Source organism: Protopterus annectens, chromosome 1.part0, assembly GCF_019279795.1.
Source record: "Protopterus annectens isolate FY-2018-M chromosome 1.part0, PAN1.0, whole genome shotgun sequence".
NCBI classification, from domain to species: domain Eukaryota; kingdom Metazoa; phylum Chordata; order Ceratodontiformes; family Protopteridae; genus Protopterus; species Protopterus annectens.
Genome location: NC_056725.1, coordinates 1,020,329,295 through 1,020,344,013, shown reverse-complemented (window position 1 = coordinate 1,020,344,013; position 14,719 = coordinate 1,020,329,295). Strand labels below are relative to the sequence as shown.

Genomic DNA, 14,719 nt, shown 5'->3' with positions numbered 1-14,719 from the left:
CCTCTTGAACAAGGCCAGCGAGGTGCTCTGCCTCACATGTACCGGGATTTTGTTCCACAGCATAGGGAGTCTCTGGGTGATGAATCTGTCCCTCCAGCACGTTCTATTTATAACCGTGTCAAGGTTTAAGTCTCCGCCCTTGTGGTTCTGAGGGATCTAGATTTTTGAGGTGAAGCATATTCATCAAATCTGGGTTTGACATGGCCTTATATGTCAGGCACAGGTCACCTCTGAGCAAGCGGTATGAGACTGAATAGAGCTGGAGTTCTTTCAGTCGGGCAGCATAAGACATATTTTGAGACCCTTTATCCTTTTGGTGAGGAACTTTTGGGGCCTTTCAAGCTGCAGCAGGTGTCTGGTCAGATACATTCGAACGGGCATTGTACTCAATCATAGGTCTAATGAGTGATGAGTACAGGGGCGATGACCTCCCTTGATCTAGATGTGAATCCCTTCATGATCAGGTGGGCGATATAGAAGGTTTTCCTAACTACTTTAGCAACATGAGTGTCAAGCGAAGGCTACTGTCAACTTGGGTCCCCAGATCCCTGATGACTTTTTCTGTGCACAGTGGATTGCCACCTGTATGGTAGCTAGGGGTAACCTTGTTTTTCCCGAAGGGTATGACTATGCATTTTTTGGCGTTTAACTTCAGGCCATGGCTCTGGCACCAGTTATCCGTTTCTGTGAGGCCCTTCTGGAGGATATCTGTGTCAGATGTGTTTTCGACTATGGCACCCAGTTTGCAGTCATCTGCAAACTTTGTCAGCCATAACCCTCCTGTGTTTGCTTGTACTTCAGAAAAGTAGATGCTGAACAAGAGTGGACCCAGGACTGAGCCCTGTGGGACACCACTTGTGACAGGCTTTGAGTCTGACATGGCTCCAGCAACTCTGACCCTGTGGGTTCTGTCACTTAGCCAGTTTGCAACCCATCTTGTGATGTATGGGTTTACATTCAAGCTGATGAGTTTTTCGATGATACCTGAGTGGGGTATTGTGTCGAAGGCCTTTGCCAGGTCGAGGTAGGCTGTATGGACTGCCTTTCCCTCATCAATGGCCTTGGTGACTGTCTCGAAAAAGTTTAAGAGGCAGGATCTGCCTTTGACAAAGCCAAACTGGGTTGGATCCAAAGTCTGCAAGTTCCCTATGTCTTTATTTATGAGTTTCATTATGATCCTCTCCATGGCTTTGCAGATAAGGCTTGTCAAGCTAATGGGACGGTAATTTCCAGGGTCTGTGGAGGCACCGCCCTTATGAAGTGGGACCAGTCGCCGTGCGCCACTCCTTGGGTACGTATCCTGAGGTGAGGCTAAGATTAAACAGCTGTCCTAACTGTGGGTTTAATTCCTCGTTGAGTTCATGAAGCACACAGCCGGGGACACCATCCGGCCCCATGGATGCTGTGTTTTTTGCCTTAGTGAGGGCAGTTCTCACCTGGGCGTTGGAGATGTTTGGGGGGGCTACAATCCTCTGGAATAGATCTCTCTCCTTTTGGGGGGGGGAGAAGTTTGCACTGAACCTGTCAGCCAGTATGTTAGCAATGTGTGTAGGTTCAGTAATTTTCACATCATTTTGAACTAATTCTGAGCATATCTGGGAGTTTCCTCCTAGGTTTCTAACATAGCTAAAGAAGGCCTTATGATTGTCTTTAGAGTCCTTGGCGATTTTTCTCTCAAAATTTGCCTTGGATGATTTTATGAGAGCTCTTAGTTTTTTACTTATAATGATCAAATGTGTTTTACCTTTCAAGGATTTTGCTCTATCTTGTAGTAGCTTCCCCCCCTTTTTGTAGAGCTTGTTTATGGCTGGGGTCCACCAGACTGGACGCTTGCCTTTGGTACAGAGAGTCTTAGTTTTGTTTGGGATTGCCTGATCCATGCAGTCCTGTAGGTGCTGGTAGAAGGCATTTGTAAGTGATTCAGCGGTTTGAGTAATGTTTACCACTGGCTCAGGGGCCTTAAAGGAGACCACACTAGTTTTTAGAAGTGTGAAATCGGCTTTTGAGAAGTTTTTCACTGTGGTCTTTTTGTTTCAGGTGGGGCGGGATGAGGACCTCCAGCGAGATTAGTTTATGATCTGATCTCACCAGTGAGGGGTATACTTCCGGTATTGAACATTTTGATCCCATGTTCGTGATGATGAGATCAAGTATGTTTTCTCCTCTTGTGGGGATAGTGACTAGTTGTTCCATGGCATTTGAGTTTATGAACTCCAGGAATCTTTGGGTTAGAGTGTTCGGGCTTGAGTAGTGTTCCCAGTCTATATTAGGGTAGTTGAAGTCATCTAGTATGATGGTGTTTGGAGATACATTTATCCCCTCCAATGTTTTCAGGAAGGCCATGTGAGGTTCCTGAGTTTGAGAGGGTGGCCTGTAACATGCTACAAATTGCAGAGCAGTCTTGCCTATGGTTAATTGCACCTGGATGGTCTCCTTCTCCTTTGTTTTGTGGATTTGGGTAAAAAAAAGGCAAATTAATGGACTGATTAAGGGCCACACTAGACACCACCTTAGGCATAAAGGAAGAATTGGTCCTGAGGGGCACCCTGTCTGCATGGAAGATGATGAAGGGCTCCACTGCCATGAGGGCCTGTAATTCAGACACTCTTCTTGCTGAAGTGATGGCTAGAAGGAAGACTGTTTTCCAAGAAAGAAATTTCCACTCTGCAGTTGCAGCTGGCTCAAAAGGAGGTAGAGTGAGCTTTTCCAATACAAAGTTAAGGTCCCCAGGCTGGTGTAGGGGCTCTCCTGGGTGGTCTTGAATTTTTGGCTCCTCTGCGGAATTGCTTTAGCAGGGGGTGAGACAAGAGGGGTGGTTCAGTATTATAGAGAGATGAAATGGCAGAGGCATGAATTTTAATTGACGAGAAGGAAAGGCCCTTCTAGAGCATCTCTGTTAAGTACTGAAGAATATGCGATAAGCTGGGCACCGTTGTGTCCATCCCCTAAGTCTAGCTCCAGGAACAGTATCTTTTCCACTTTTCAGCATAGCATTTTCTAGTACTAGGCCTTCTTGCCTCCAGAATGACATCTACCACCTGCTTACTGAGGGCTGTTATTGGAGAGCTCAAAGAATTAGTCAGGCTGCAAGGTTCAGGGTTTGAAGCTGAGGGTGCAGAATATGGCCCTCCTGCTGGGACAGCAGGGAAGGGGTCTGAGGCAGGTGCCACGGCTCCAGCAGTGACATACTGTGCAAGAGGGGGTACCAGTGTTGGCGTGGCCAGTCTGGTGCAATCAGTATTGTCCTTGGTTTGTCCTGTTTGACTTTTAGCAGAACTTTCGGGAGGAGAGGCAGAGGGGGAAAAGCATAAACTGAGAGGCTTTCCCAGGTGAAGGACAGGGCATCCACTTTCCAAGCTTGACTGTGGGAAGCCCATGTGCAGAATTTGTCCAATTGGCAGTTCTGAGGGGAAGCAAACCGGTCTAGCTCTGGATTCCCCATGTTTCTCAAAAGGATGAATATCTTTGGTTCCAGTTCCTACTCGTGTGGGTCCATGAGATTTCTGCTTAGGTCATCTGCCAGTGAATTTAGCTTGCCTGGCAGGAATTGAGCTTGTAGGTGCACTTGGTAGCACAAGGCTGTGTTGCACAGAGGCACGGCTAGTCTGAAGAGAGGGTAAGAGTGGGTTCCCCCTGCTTGTTTATGCACCACATAACAGTGGTGTTGTCTGTCATTACCAATAATTATCCAGGAAGAATGTGGTTCTTAAAGGCTGTCAGGGAATTCTGTACAGCTAACATTTCTTTCTGATTGATATGCAGGTGCATCCGACTCTGGTTCCATTTGCCCTGAATGCACTGCCCTGCCAAGTGAGCCCCCATGCATAGTCTGATGTGTCTGTTGTTAGGGTTTGGGCGGCAGGGGGTAGAGTGAAAGGGAACCCCTTGTGGTAGCAGGCCTCTGCCCACCAAAGGAACTCTGTCTTTATGCAATAATGATAGGAATCATTGATTCCAGGTCCTGAGAATGTTGACACCATAGGCTTTTTAAGATGCCACTGTAGTTTCCTCATATGCAGTCTTGCATATGGAATTAGTAGAATGCAAGAGGCCATGAACACCAGGGCTTGCAGGATTTTCCTTGCAGACAGTTGGGTCTTTGTGGCCAGTAGTTTGAAGGAGGCTGTCAAACTTGTTTCTCTGGCGTGTGGTAAGCCATCTGGGAAGATGTGTTCAAGCTTGCTCCCAGGAATACAATTTGTTGGCAGGGTACTAGATGAGATTTATTTTCGTTTATGGTGTACCCCAGTGAGGTTAGCAGTTTCTTTACAAATGCCAGATGTTTTAGTAGCATCTCCTGGCTTTTTGCCTGAATTAGACAATTGTCCAGGTATGGGTATATCTGAATATTTATTTGCCTGCAAAATGCAATGACTGGAGCTAGACACTTTGTGAATACCCTGGGCGCAGTACATAAGCCAAAGGGAAGTGCAGAGAACTGATAGTGCATGGAGTCTGCTCTGAAGCGTAGGTAATTTCTGCAAGATTCCCTTATTGGAATGTGCAGGTAAGCTTCCTTAAGTCTAAGATTGCCAACCAGGCATCTTTGCCTAACATAGGAAGAAGCTGTTGAAGTGTTAGCATTCTGAATTTTGGGATTACCAAAAAGGTGTTTAAAATAGAGGGGTCCAGGATTGGACGCCAGGAGCTGCCTTTTCTGGGTACCAGGAAAAGTCTAGAGTAAAAACCTTGTCCACTTTCTTCTGCTGGGAAAGGCTGAATAGCCCTGATACTTAGAAGAGAGAGAACCTGCTGTTGAGCCTGTGTCCACTGATTAGGGGGTAGGTCTGGCCAACTGTTTGGGGTTGGTAAGGTGTGGAATTGGAATCTGTATCCTTGGAAATCTATTTAAAACCCATATGTCCTGTGTAATGAGTTCCCAGTTTTTTTTGCATGCAGGGCGATCTTTCCCCCTAAGGGAGCAGGCAGTTGAGCATGGCTTGGAAGGTTTAAGGTTAAGTCATTGTGACATTTTTCCATAGGGGGGTGTCTTACTACTTCCAGCTTTGGAAGTGGGAGCCCCCCAATGCTTAGGCCTGTGAGTACCTTGAGACCGTAGCCTAGGTGGTATGCTGTTCCTGGGTTTGGACTGAGAAGGCCTGGAAGAGACAGGAAAGGACCAATTCTTGGCCAATGCCTGCTAAATCTAGGAGGCTGTACTTGAGGGAAATTTAACAGTTTGCATAGATTTAGCTTTTTCTGCCATCTTTTTAAGGACTTCTTATGCTTTGTTGCCAAACAGGCGGTCTTGGTTTAAGGGAGCATCCAGTAATTTAGCTTTAACATGATCTGGCAAAATTTTGCTCCATAAGGCTGCGGTAGCGTTGTCGCCTCACAGTAAGACGCTGTCCGGTTCGATTCTCAGCTAGAGCGTCTTCTGCGTGGAGACATGCATGAATGGGCGTACCTTCGTTGAAGGCTGTGCATCAGAGCCGGTAACTCGGCATGTAAAAGTAAACTACCAATCATTAGCGGACCGGAATTCTGCTGTGGCGACCCCCAACAGGGAAAAGCTGAAAGACACAAACAAAGCCAAGCATGCCTTCTAAGTGACCCAGTGACAGCAGCCCTGTAAGATGCTTAAGAGTCAAAACCACATTTCAAAGTATGTTTACCAACTTGTTCAACAGAATGCATTAAATCCTGTAATTCTTTATTTTCAGCACAGTCAGGAATCAACATCATTTTCTGTTTAAGTAGCCCCATAATATGCTGCTGATACTTTAACATACGAAACTGGCAGTTTAAGGCCCTAATGGCCAAAGTAGCAGAAGTGTATACCTTCTTACCCCATCTGCCCAAGGCCCTGGAATCTCTATCAGAGGGGGTAGGGTTTTTGGCAGTAGTAGCCTTAATGCTTTTAGGTCCTTGGGAAATGTTCTCTGGGTCCGTAGTAGGATTCTTGAAGAGGAACTTGTTTGAGTCAGGTACTCTAATACCAGTCAGGCTTCCTGGGAGCTGGAGGTAAAGTGTCTGGGGCCAGGCTAGATTCCAAGAAGGCATCATCTACAATGTCTAGGAAAGGAGGGATAGCTAAAGGCCTGTGTTGAGGGAGGAGTAAGAATTCCCTAAGCCTCTTTTTGGAGCCAGAGTAATCATGGCTTTCCCAACGGAAATGCTCCCTAAGAATGTGCTAAGAAAAATCTTATGGAGGGGAAACAGAGGGAATGGCATCCTCTGCATCAGAATCCTCATAGGTAGACAAGGGCAAATCCTGGTAATCAGAAAAAACAGAAAATTCAGAATTCTGATCAGAAGAATCAGAAGGAAAATCAGTTCTGGGTCTCGGGTGAAGGCTGGCTTCCCCTAATAAAGTAATAAGATCTTCAGCCATTCTTATCATTTGTTTTTTAGGCATACGGGCCTGGCCATGCGGTTTGGACGTCTGTTTTCTAGGTGTGGGTAGAGTTTTAGGCCTTGAAGAAGAAGATGGCGTTGGTTTGAAATGCAAGTCAGTAGGCCTGAATACACCCTCAGAAGCCGGTGCCTGCAAAGCGGCTCCGGACCCATCCAAGGTACAGATATCCGCAGGTTCCATAGTCGAAGAAGCATCTCGCGGCATACCGGACTCCGAGTGGGTCTCAGTAGAAGCCTGCAAATCTTCAGTTGCAGGTATCGGGGCTGCGAAAGCGCCTCAATGAGTACCAGCTAACTGGTGACTTGCTTAACGGAAGGATCGTTGGCAGTTTTGGACCTATTCGGTCTCTGTCTTTATCTTTACATTTTTTCGGAATATCGGTAGTCGGATGGTTTACTGAAGCCATTTCTGGATAGTTAAACAGAGTACCAAAATAATTTGCTGCAAAAAAAACCCAACAACGAATAGTCCGAGGGTTGAATAAGGTACAAAACTGACAGCGAGGGAAGTCGTGGTCTGGGCCTAAGCAAGGAATGCAGTACGAATGAAAATCCTTATGAGGTATTTGCTTTCCACAGGTAATACAATTGTTAACTTTTACTGACATCGGTTAAGAGCAAGAAAAAGGATCCCCAATGGGTACTGAGCTTTTTTAAATACTTCGGTTCTGAAACTCGAAAACGAAAATTTCAGGAGTCAGCCGACCAGCACTTGCGAACCGTTTCTGCTTCGGGCACCGCGTGCCAAGAAAGACTGGGGGTAATGGCGTCGGCTGCATGTTTTATACCTCTGACGACCTGACGTCATGGAAGAAAAGACAGTATCCGACGCAGGAATCCTAGACTTTTATATTCAGGTTGGCTGAGGGCTACCTGCAGGCAAATAACCCAAATACAATGACTGCAACAGTGAAACACGAAGAACATCAATCTGATAGCCCCTGGAAATAATACTCAGGCCAAAATAGTCAACTACTATAGTTCGCCATTGCTGAAGGTATAAGGTCAATTTGCATATCATAAAGCAAGAGGTGGAAGTAAGAGGAAGGGGCTAATGTAGGGTTTTAGGAGATAAGGGAAGGATAGATTGGTTGTAAGCACAGCTTCTCCACAGAGGTGGAAATATCATGTGCACCCCCCCCATCTCCTGTCTTCTTTCTGCTTCCTTATTTTTGATGGGCATTTCAACCTCTGCGTTGCCTTCCCTTTCCTTGCATCCAATAGAAGGGTACTTTCTAACAAAACAAAAAAAAAGTTGGCTTTGATTATTCACATTTTATATAGGCAGGTGGAGGAAGTATGAAACATGCTTAACAAATTAGTCTTCCCATTAACCTCCAGCTTTTAAAGACACTAACCCTGAGATCCAAACACCACCCCTCTATCCAGACAGCACTGAGCAGCTGCATTCTTACATTTCCTAAAAACACAGTCCATAACAGTAGCCCTGGATGTAGCATCTACAGTCACACATCTCAACTGTAGGCAAAGCACTAGGATTTGGGTCCACAGATTTAGCCTTGCACCTCATAACATATCTATGGTTACCTGAAGTCTCTTTCCATCAGATGTAACCTGAGGAATTTGTCCATGGATTCTGTGTATGAAATCAGAATATCCTTGAGTTAACAGTCCATCCTGTGAAAATAAACAGAATAATCACAGCAGGAATTAAACACACATTCATATATATTTTTAAGCTAAAAATAGATTTTTCTACTATGCCTTGTTTTAACATTTTACGGACATACAACCAGGCAGAACCACCAAGTCTTAAATAAGAAAAAAGTTGCAATCTTTGCAAGTATTCAGGTGTACAACCATCAACCCTCAAAACACTTCAAGTTATGTACTCACCATAATGTTCCCATCTGTGTTGTCCATTTTCATTCATCCTCAACCCGTGGGTTCGGTTCAGATCTTCGGAACCAGCTCAGCCATTACAACAGCTCATGGGAACCAAAAACCTCTCAAGCTCATCCCTTACCCACAATGCACCTACCTCAATTACCTCAAATCAAGTTTGCTGATAGAAAGAGACAAAAAAAAGTTTTTTTATGGAGACTACATCTGGAACTGCAAAACTATACCAAAAATGTAACAATCTATCAATCCTCCATTCTTCCAGAAACCAAGGGAAGGTGGTTGCAGGATGGAAGTTGCAGAATGAAAACAGACAAAGATGGAACGTTATCATTAGTACATAACTTCTTTATTAGATGTTGTCAATTTTCATTCTATCCACAACCTGTGGGACAAAATCCCCTAGCTACCTTACATCCTGGGTGGACTTAAGTAAGGATGTTCCTGAGCATCACTGAGCCAAATGATGCTCTACCCCTAAAGACTAGATCCAACTTGTAATGAGTAACAAAAGGTACGAGAAGTCCAAGTTGTACTCATCCATGGAAGCTCTAGACTGGAATACAGCTGAGGTTGCTATGGGCCTGGTTGAATGGGCTCAGAAGGGTTTTGTCAAAAGAATGCATGGCTTAGAATAAACAAATGAGATGCAATCAATCAGTGAGCCACCTGGCTAACATTACCTTGCTCAGAGATTTTCCCAATCTGGTATGTGAGAAGGAAACAAATAATTAGTCAACTTCTTGAATTCTTTTGTTCTGTGAAGACAGAATCTCAATTGCCTGTGAATGCCTAGCAAACGTAAATGGGGAAAAATGCTGGCAGGTTAATACATGGTTGATACTGATCTCTGAAACCACCTAAGGAAGAAATGAGGGATTGGTTCTGAGTGAAACTGTCTTTGTGAAAAACAGGTAAAGCAGTTCAGAGTATAAGGCTTGAATCTCTGAAATCACTCTAGCAAGAGTTACTTTCACTAAGAAAATAGTTTTCTAAGACAGGAACTTGAGATCACAATCATTAGCTTGTTCAAAGTAATTGCTTCCAATACCAAATTCAGGTCCCAAGGAGGAGTAGGGTCTTTGTAAGGAGTTTTAAAGTAAGAGTACCCTCAAAAAGGCTTTACAAAGCTTGTGAGAAGCAATTAAGGAGTCTTGAAAACAAGCATGAAAGTTGGATCTCTGCTAATTGGATTAGATCATGGAAGCCAAAGCTCCTTCATTGAAAAGTAAGCCTAAAAAGTGAAGAATATTATGAACTGGAGCCAAAAAAAGATTAGATGCTATTCTGGAGTTCCCAATACGGAAATCTGTTCCATTTCCTGGTTTAAAGCTTTTGTGTAGAGTTTATAAGATGACAGCAGAATACAAAGCATGGGTTGTCTGGCTACTGATGGAATTGGAAAAAAGTTGTCAAAGTGAGATTCAGAATTTCCAGATGAATCATGACTGTCGGATGGGACAGATCATCTGGATTTGGATCCAGTATACAAAGCTGTCGAATTAGGTGAGGATAAAGGAAGAGGAAACAAATCTGTCGAGTCCAGTAAGGCACAATGAGGATAACCGTGCTCTTCAACCAGACTACTTTCTGAAGGAACTTTTGAATCAATGGAAATGAAGGGAAGACGAAAAGAATACAGAAGGGCCAAATGTGAAGAAGAGCATCAATCAGTAACCACCCCATGGGGGGGGGGGGGGGTTAGGGCAAAGCTCCTGCACTTGATGTTTAGGGGAGAGGCAAACACATCGCAGCATGGTAGAATACATTTCCAGAATATCTTCTCACAGACTGTCTGATTGACGGACCACTCGTGCAGTAAGTATGCACCTGCTATCACACTGGACTTTCCCAGAATGTGCATTGCTATGAGAAAGTGGTTCGATGCAACTGCACACAGCCACATTCAGAGCTTCTCAACACAACAGGTAGGATCAGGTTCCTCATTGTTTGCTGATGTACCAAACTACCAACATGGTTCGTTTGAATTATAATGGTCCTCGGGGGAGAGCATCTTTGATGGCCTGCAATTCTAGAAGCACTGCTCTCATCTCTAAGACATTGATGTGCAAATTGCCTTGGAGCATCCTTCCCAGACAATGCCCTCAAACCTAACTGGGAAGCATCCATGGTCACTGTGGCCTTTGGATGAGGGGGAATGAATGGACAAACCCTGGAAAATTTGATCTGATTGAATCCACCAAGTAAGATCTCCTTTTCAGACACTGGTGATTACAAAGGGCATCAGCAGTGGCTGGTAAAGGATGGCCCACTGTATTGTAAGCAGCCACTGTAAAACTCTCAAGTGAAATCAGGCCAAGGGAAAAAGAAGTTACGTCTTACCATAACGTTCCATCTGTATTGTTGATCCTCGTTCAGTCATTACGCATGGGTATCGGTTACAAGCTCGGAACCGAGCCGGCCATTTTCCAAGCTCGCATCAGCTTCAAACTCACGAGCTAAACTCTTACCCACAATTCCCCTCTCCCTGTTACCTCAGAATGAGTTTGCAAGTTAAAGAACATAGAGGCTACCTCTGGTCAACTAACCTAAGAGAATTGGATGGTGAGATCCACTAGAAACCACAGGAGGAGAAAGGAGGGAGGGTCATAATGACTGAACGAGGATCAACAGTACAGATGGAACGTTATGGTAAGACATAACTTCTTTATCTGATATTGTTAATCCTTGTTCATTCCTTACGCATGGGACAGAGTCCCCAGCTACCTCTATTCCTGGGAGGGTGTTATGGAAGGACATTCCTGAGCACCAAAGAACCGAAAGATGCTCTTCCCCTGGAGGCCAAATCCAATTTGTAATGATTGAAGGTATGAGGCGTAGCCCAAGTTGCAGCTGCACAGATGTCATGTAAAGAAGCTCTGGCATGGAAGGAGCAGAAGTTGCCACTGACCTTGTTGAATGAGCTTTCATGGTAATAGGCAACGACATATTACGCTGTGTATACATAAAGGTCACACAGTCCTTTTTACATTTTGGTTGGCAAGAGTCCCCAGCCGGGGACGAAGGCAAGGACTTAGCCTTAGTAGAAACATCCATTTTCTTATGGGCCTTAGGAGGGGTTGAGACCTTTGACCCAGAAATAGCCTCTGAAAAGGGAGATTTTAAAAGTCCCTTCGTTATCAGCTTTTTCCTTTCAAACAAAGTTCTATTAGAAAAGTTCTCACAAATAGTACAAGGTGGTTCAACAGATAAACGGGAAGCTCCCGAACAAAAAACACAGAGTGTGTGCATCAGAAGTAGGCAGTTTGTGTCCACAATCAGAACACCGCTTAAACGCCGGACTACCCTTTTTATCTGCCATATTAATAAATAGAAAAGTACCAACAATGGTACAAGAGAGTACCCGAAGGTATGAGAGAGAAACGGAAAGGGATTACCAACGATGGTAACGAGAAAATTACCTCGTGGTAAAAAGTGTAAGTACAGCACAGAAAAAAAAAAAAAAACTGAAGAAATTATGAACGCTAGATGCGATACGGTAAGAGACAATAAAAGATCAACTTTTCTGACAGAAAAGTAATTAGTAAAGCAATTAAACAAATGACTGTACTTAGCTCAAAAGAAGTAGCTTGACATGACCGGATGGCAACGCTGCAAACGAAATCTGCGGTAACAGGGAGAGGGGAACTGTAGGTAAGAGTTTAGCTCGAGAGTTTGAAGCTGACGAGAGCTTGGAAATAGGCCGGCTCGGTTCCAAGCTCTGAACCGATACCCATGCATAAGGAATGAACAAGGATTAACAATATCAGATCAACTGTTATAGATGCTGCCATGAATCCCAGCGCCCGAAGAACTAATTGTGCTGGCACCTTGCTGCTGCTGATTATCTTCATGACTTGAAAATGGATAGTCTCCAATGCTGATGGGGGGAATGGAGGCTATTGCGGGCTTTCTGTTTAAGGAAGCCCCTAGGTAATCTAATATAAAGTTTGCGCTGCTTCTAGAAAAGGATTAAGGTTGTGTCCAGGTAAGAGCATCTTTGGAGAACTTTTTCTCATCTCTAAAAATCAATGCATGGTCGCAGCATTGATAAGCCAGTTGTCCAAATACAGAAATACCCAGAATTTATTGCAGTCTCAAGTGAGCTGCTACCATTGTCATGCATTTTGAGAACACCCAGGGGGCTGTGGTGAGACCAAAGGGCAGTATTCTGAACTTATGACAGTCTACCAGCTGGAAGCACAACCAGTTCTCCTGTCCCGAAAATGGGAGAATGGACTAGACCATGACCATCTGGAATTTGGTTCGTTGACTTGACTGGTTTAAACGGCTAAGATCCAAAATTGGTCTCCACTCTCGTCTTTTTTGGCACTGAAAAGAACCTTGAGTAAATTTTGGATCCTCTTCGGTCCACTAGACTGGTGGGTCCTCATGGATGACACTCTTTTCTAGCAGCTTCTGTATTTGCAGTACTGCCTGATCCCTTTGACTGTGTGGAACATCTGGGATTTTTTTCTACATAGATAAAGGAAGGGAAAATGGAATACTATAACCTTTAGATATTACCCTCAGCACCCTTGTATCTTGTGTTATCTGTAGCAAGGCTCTCTGATGCATGGACCAATGATCGGAGACGGTCACCAGAGGAAGACTATCAGGCGTCTTTACAGGGGAGCTGAAAGAGTTTACCAGAGAAGGAATATGTGTACCCTAGGTTTTGTGGGCCAACTCTGTGGGTGAGGCAATGTCTTTTAATACAGTTGCCTCCTCTGCGCCTGGAGGAACTACTACCACATGCATCCTGAGAATACCCTTGGGACTTCCTGAACCACATTTTTCCACTACTCCTCTGATTCCTAGAAAAACGGTCTTTACGAAGTGAAAAAACGTACATCCACAGCAGAAAGTTTTCCCATCCTTCTTACACATGGTCAATGTGCTATCAAGAGGGCACTGACAACTAAGATTTGAAGGGCTACACAAAGTCACCCAAGAGTATCTTCTTATGACAATGCCTAAACCCACTGCTCTAGTCACTCCCTCAACTGTATGTGAAATGAGCCTTGCGGAAGAGTTGCAAATGGAAGCTTGGGTGGCCAACTGAGATGCAACAAACTCTCGAACTTCTTCAGAAACAGCTCCCGAGAGGCTGGCAGTTTCTGAATCAAATCACGCTGTAGTCTAAAAGTGCTTCAGGTACTTCAAGGCCCATACAGTAAAGGTCAATAACACAAACTCGCTTTCCAAATATATACATCGTCCGAGACTCCTTGATGGGAGGATGGACAGAGGAACTTTCCTCTGCAAATACTATTTTTGTGGCTGCCTCCACAACCATGGCATCTACAGGCAAACCTTTCATCCAGAATGGTTCATCTTCAGGAGCAGTGAATTTTACCTGGTCTCCAAGAAATTGGCTCATTATCAGGAGCCTTCCATGCCAGCCAAAAGATTAACTCAATGAGCTCAATGGCAGATGGAGTTACAAAGGAAGTAGATGGGCGGGTACCAAATGACTGCAGGAAGGATTCCTCAGATTAAGGATTAATAGGCTTCCAATCCCCTCTCTGCTAAAGGATTTCTAGAATAGCTACAAAGGGACATCATCAGGAGGTGAATTTGGGGGATCATTCTCATACCTCAAAATCCGTATCCTTTGTGACAGATTCCCAAGGGGAATCTAAGTGTTTCCTCTTCCACTTTTTCTTCTGAGGCACCTCCTCAGTAGGGTGGTCTGGGGAGGTATCAGATGAGGGTCCAGCCTGGGTCTTTGGTACTTGCTGTCACAGTGCAGGAAGTGGTTGAGATTCGGATCAAGTGCGACAAGGATGGAAAATCCGAAAGGGAAGAAACTAATTGGCGAAAGTAGAAAAGCCTCTCTCCATAGCATCGAAAGCCAATCTAATTAGGGAAGGAAGGGACTCTGGATCCAAAATAAACAGAACTCAGTACCATAGTTTCTCCCTGCCCCAAGGAGACCACCCCCAAGGCAGAAGATGGAGTCGACCTGATCAATGCCGAAGCTCCAAGGCACAGTGAAAACCTAGAAAAAATATGAGTCTATTCAAGCCCATCGGAACAGACAGGGCAGACATCTCCAAGAGGTCACCAGTTCCAAGTGACCTAGAGATCTCAGAGCAACCACCGGGACTGAACATAAGGATAACTTGGGATCAGATACAGTCAGTACGGGGTAGCTCAGAACCGATGTTTCTAAAGCTTCCAACAAAGATAGAGGAGGAAAAAGATGAGAGGGAGTTGCAGACTGAAGTCCATGACCCAAAGGGATAGTAAGTGAAGTTACACCTGTCACACCTTGTGCCTAGAAGATTTTTCTCACCAGCCTATACAAGTAGTCTTCAGTAAGACTTCTGGAAAATGGGTGGACATGACAGACCGAGACTATGGTCTTTCCAAAAACGGAAAGACTACACTACAGTAGTATAAGACTTTTGTATATGGCCATCGGGTTGCCTTCAGGCAGGAGATCCCTCAGGTTAAGAATACTGCAGCAAGTGAATAGGACTTCCTTCTTCAC

General features: G+C 44.6%; 1 protein-coding gene across 1 annotated transcript in view; it reads right to left on the bottom strand.

The window, feature by feature from the left end:
* The window catches only part of DDX1 (DEAD-box helicase 1), a 1,380,291-nt gene that overhangs the window by 767,812 nt on the left and 597,760 nt on the right, over positions 1–14,719 (bottom strand). Inside the window, exon 16 of the mRNA XM_044064805.1 lies at positions 7,906–7,995. Coding sequence (XP_043920740.1) covers positions 7,906–7,995 — 90 coding nt within the window. The remainder of the gene's footprint in view (positions 1–7,905; positions 7,996–14,719) is intronic.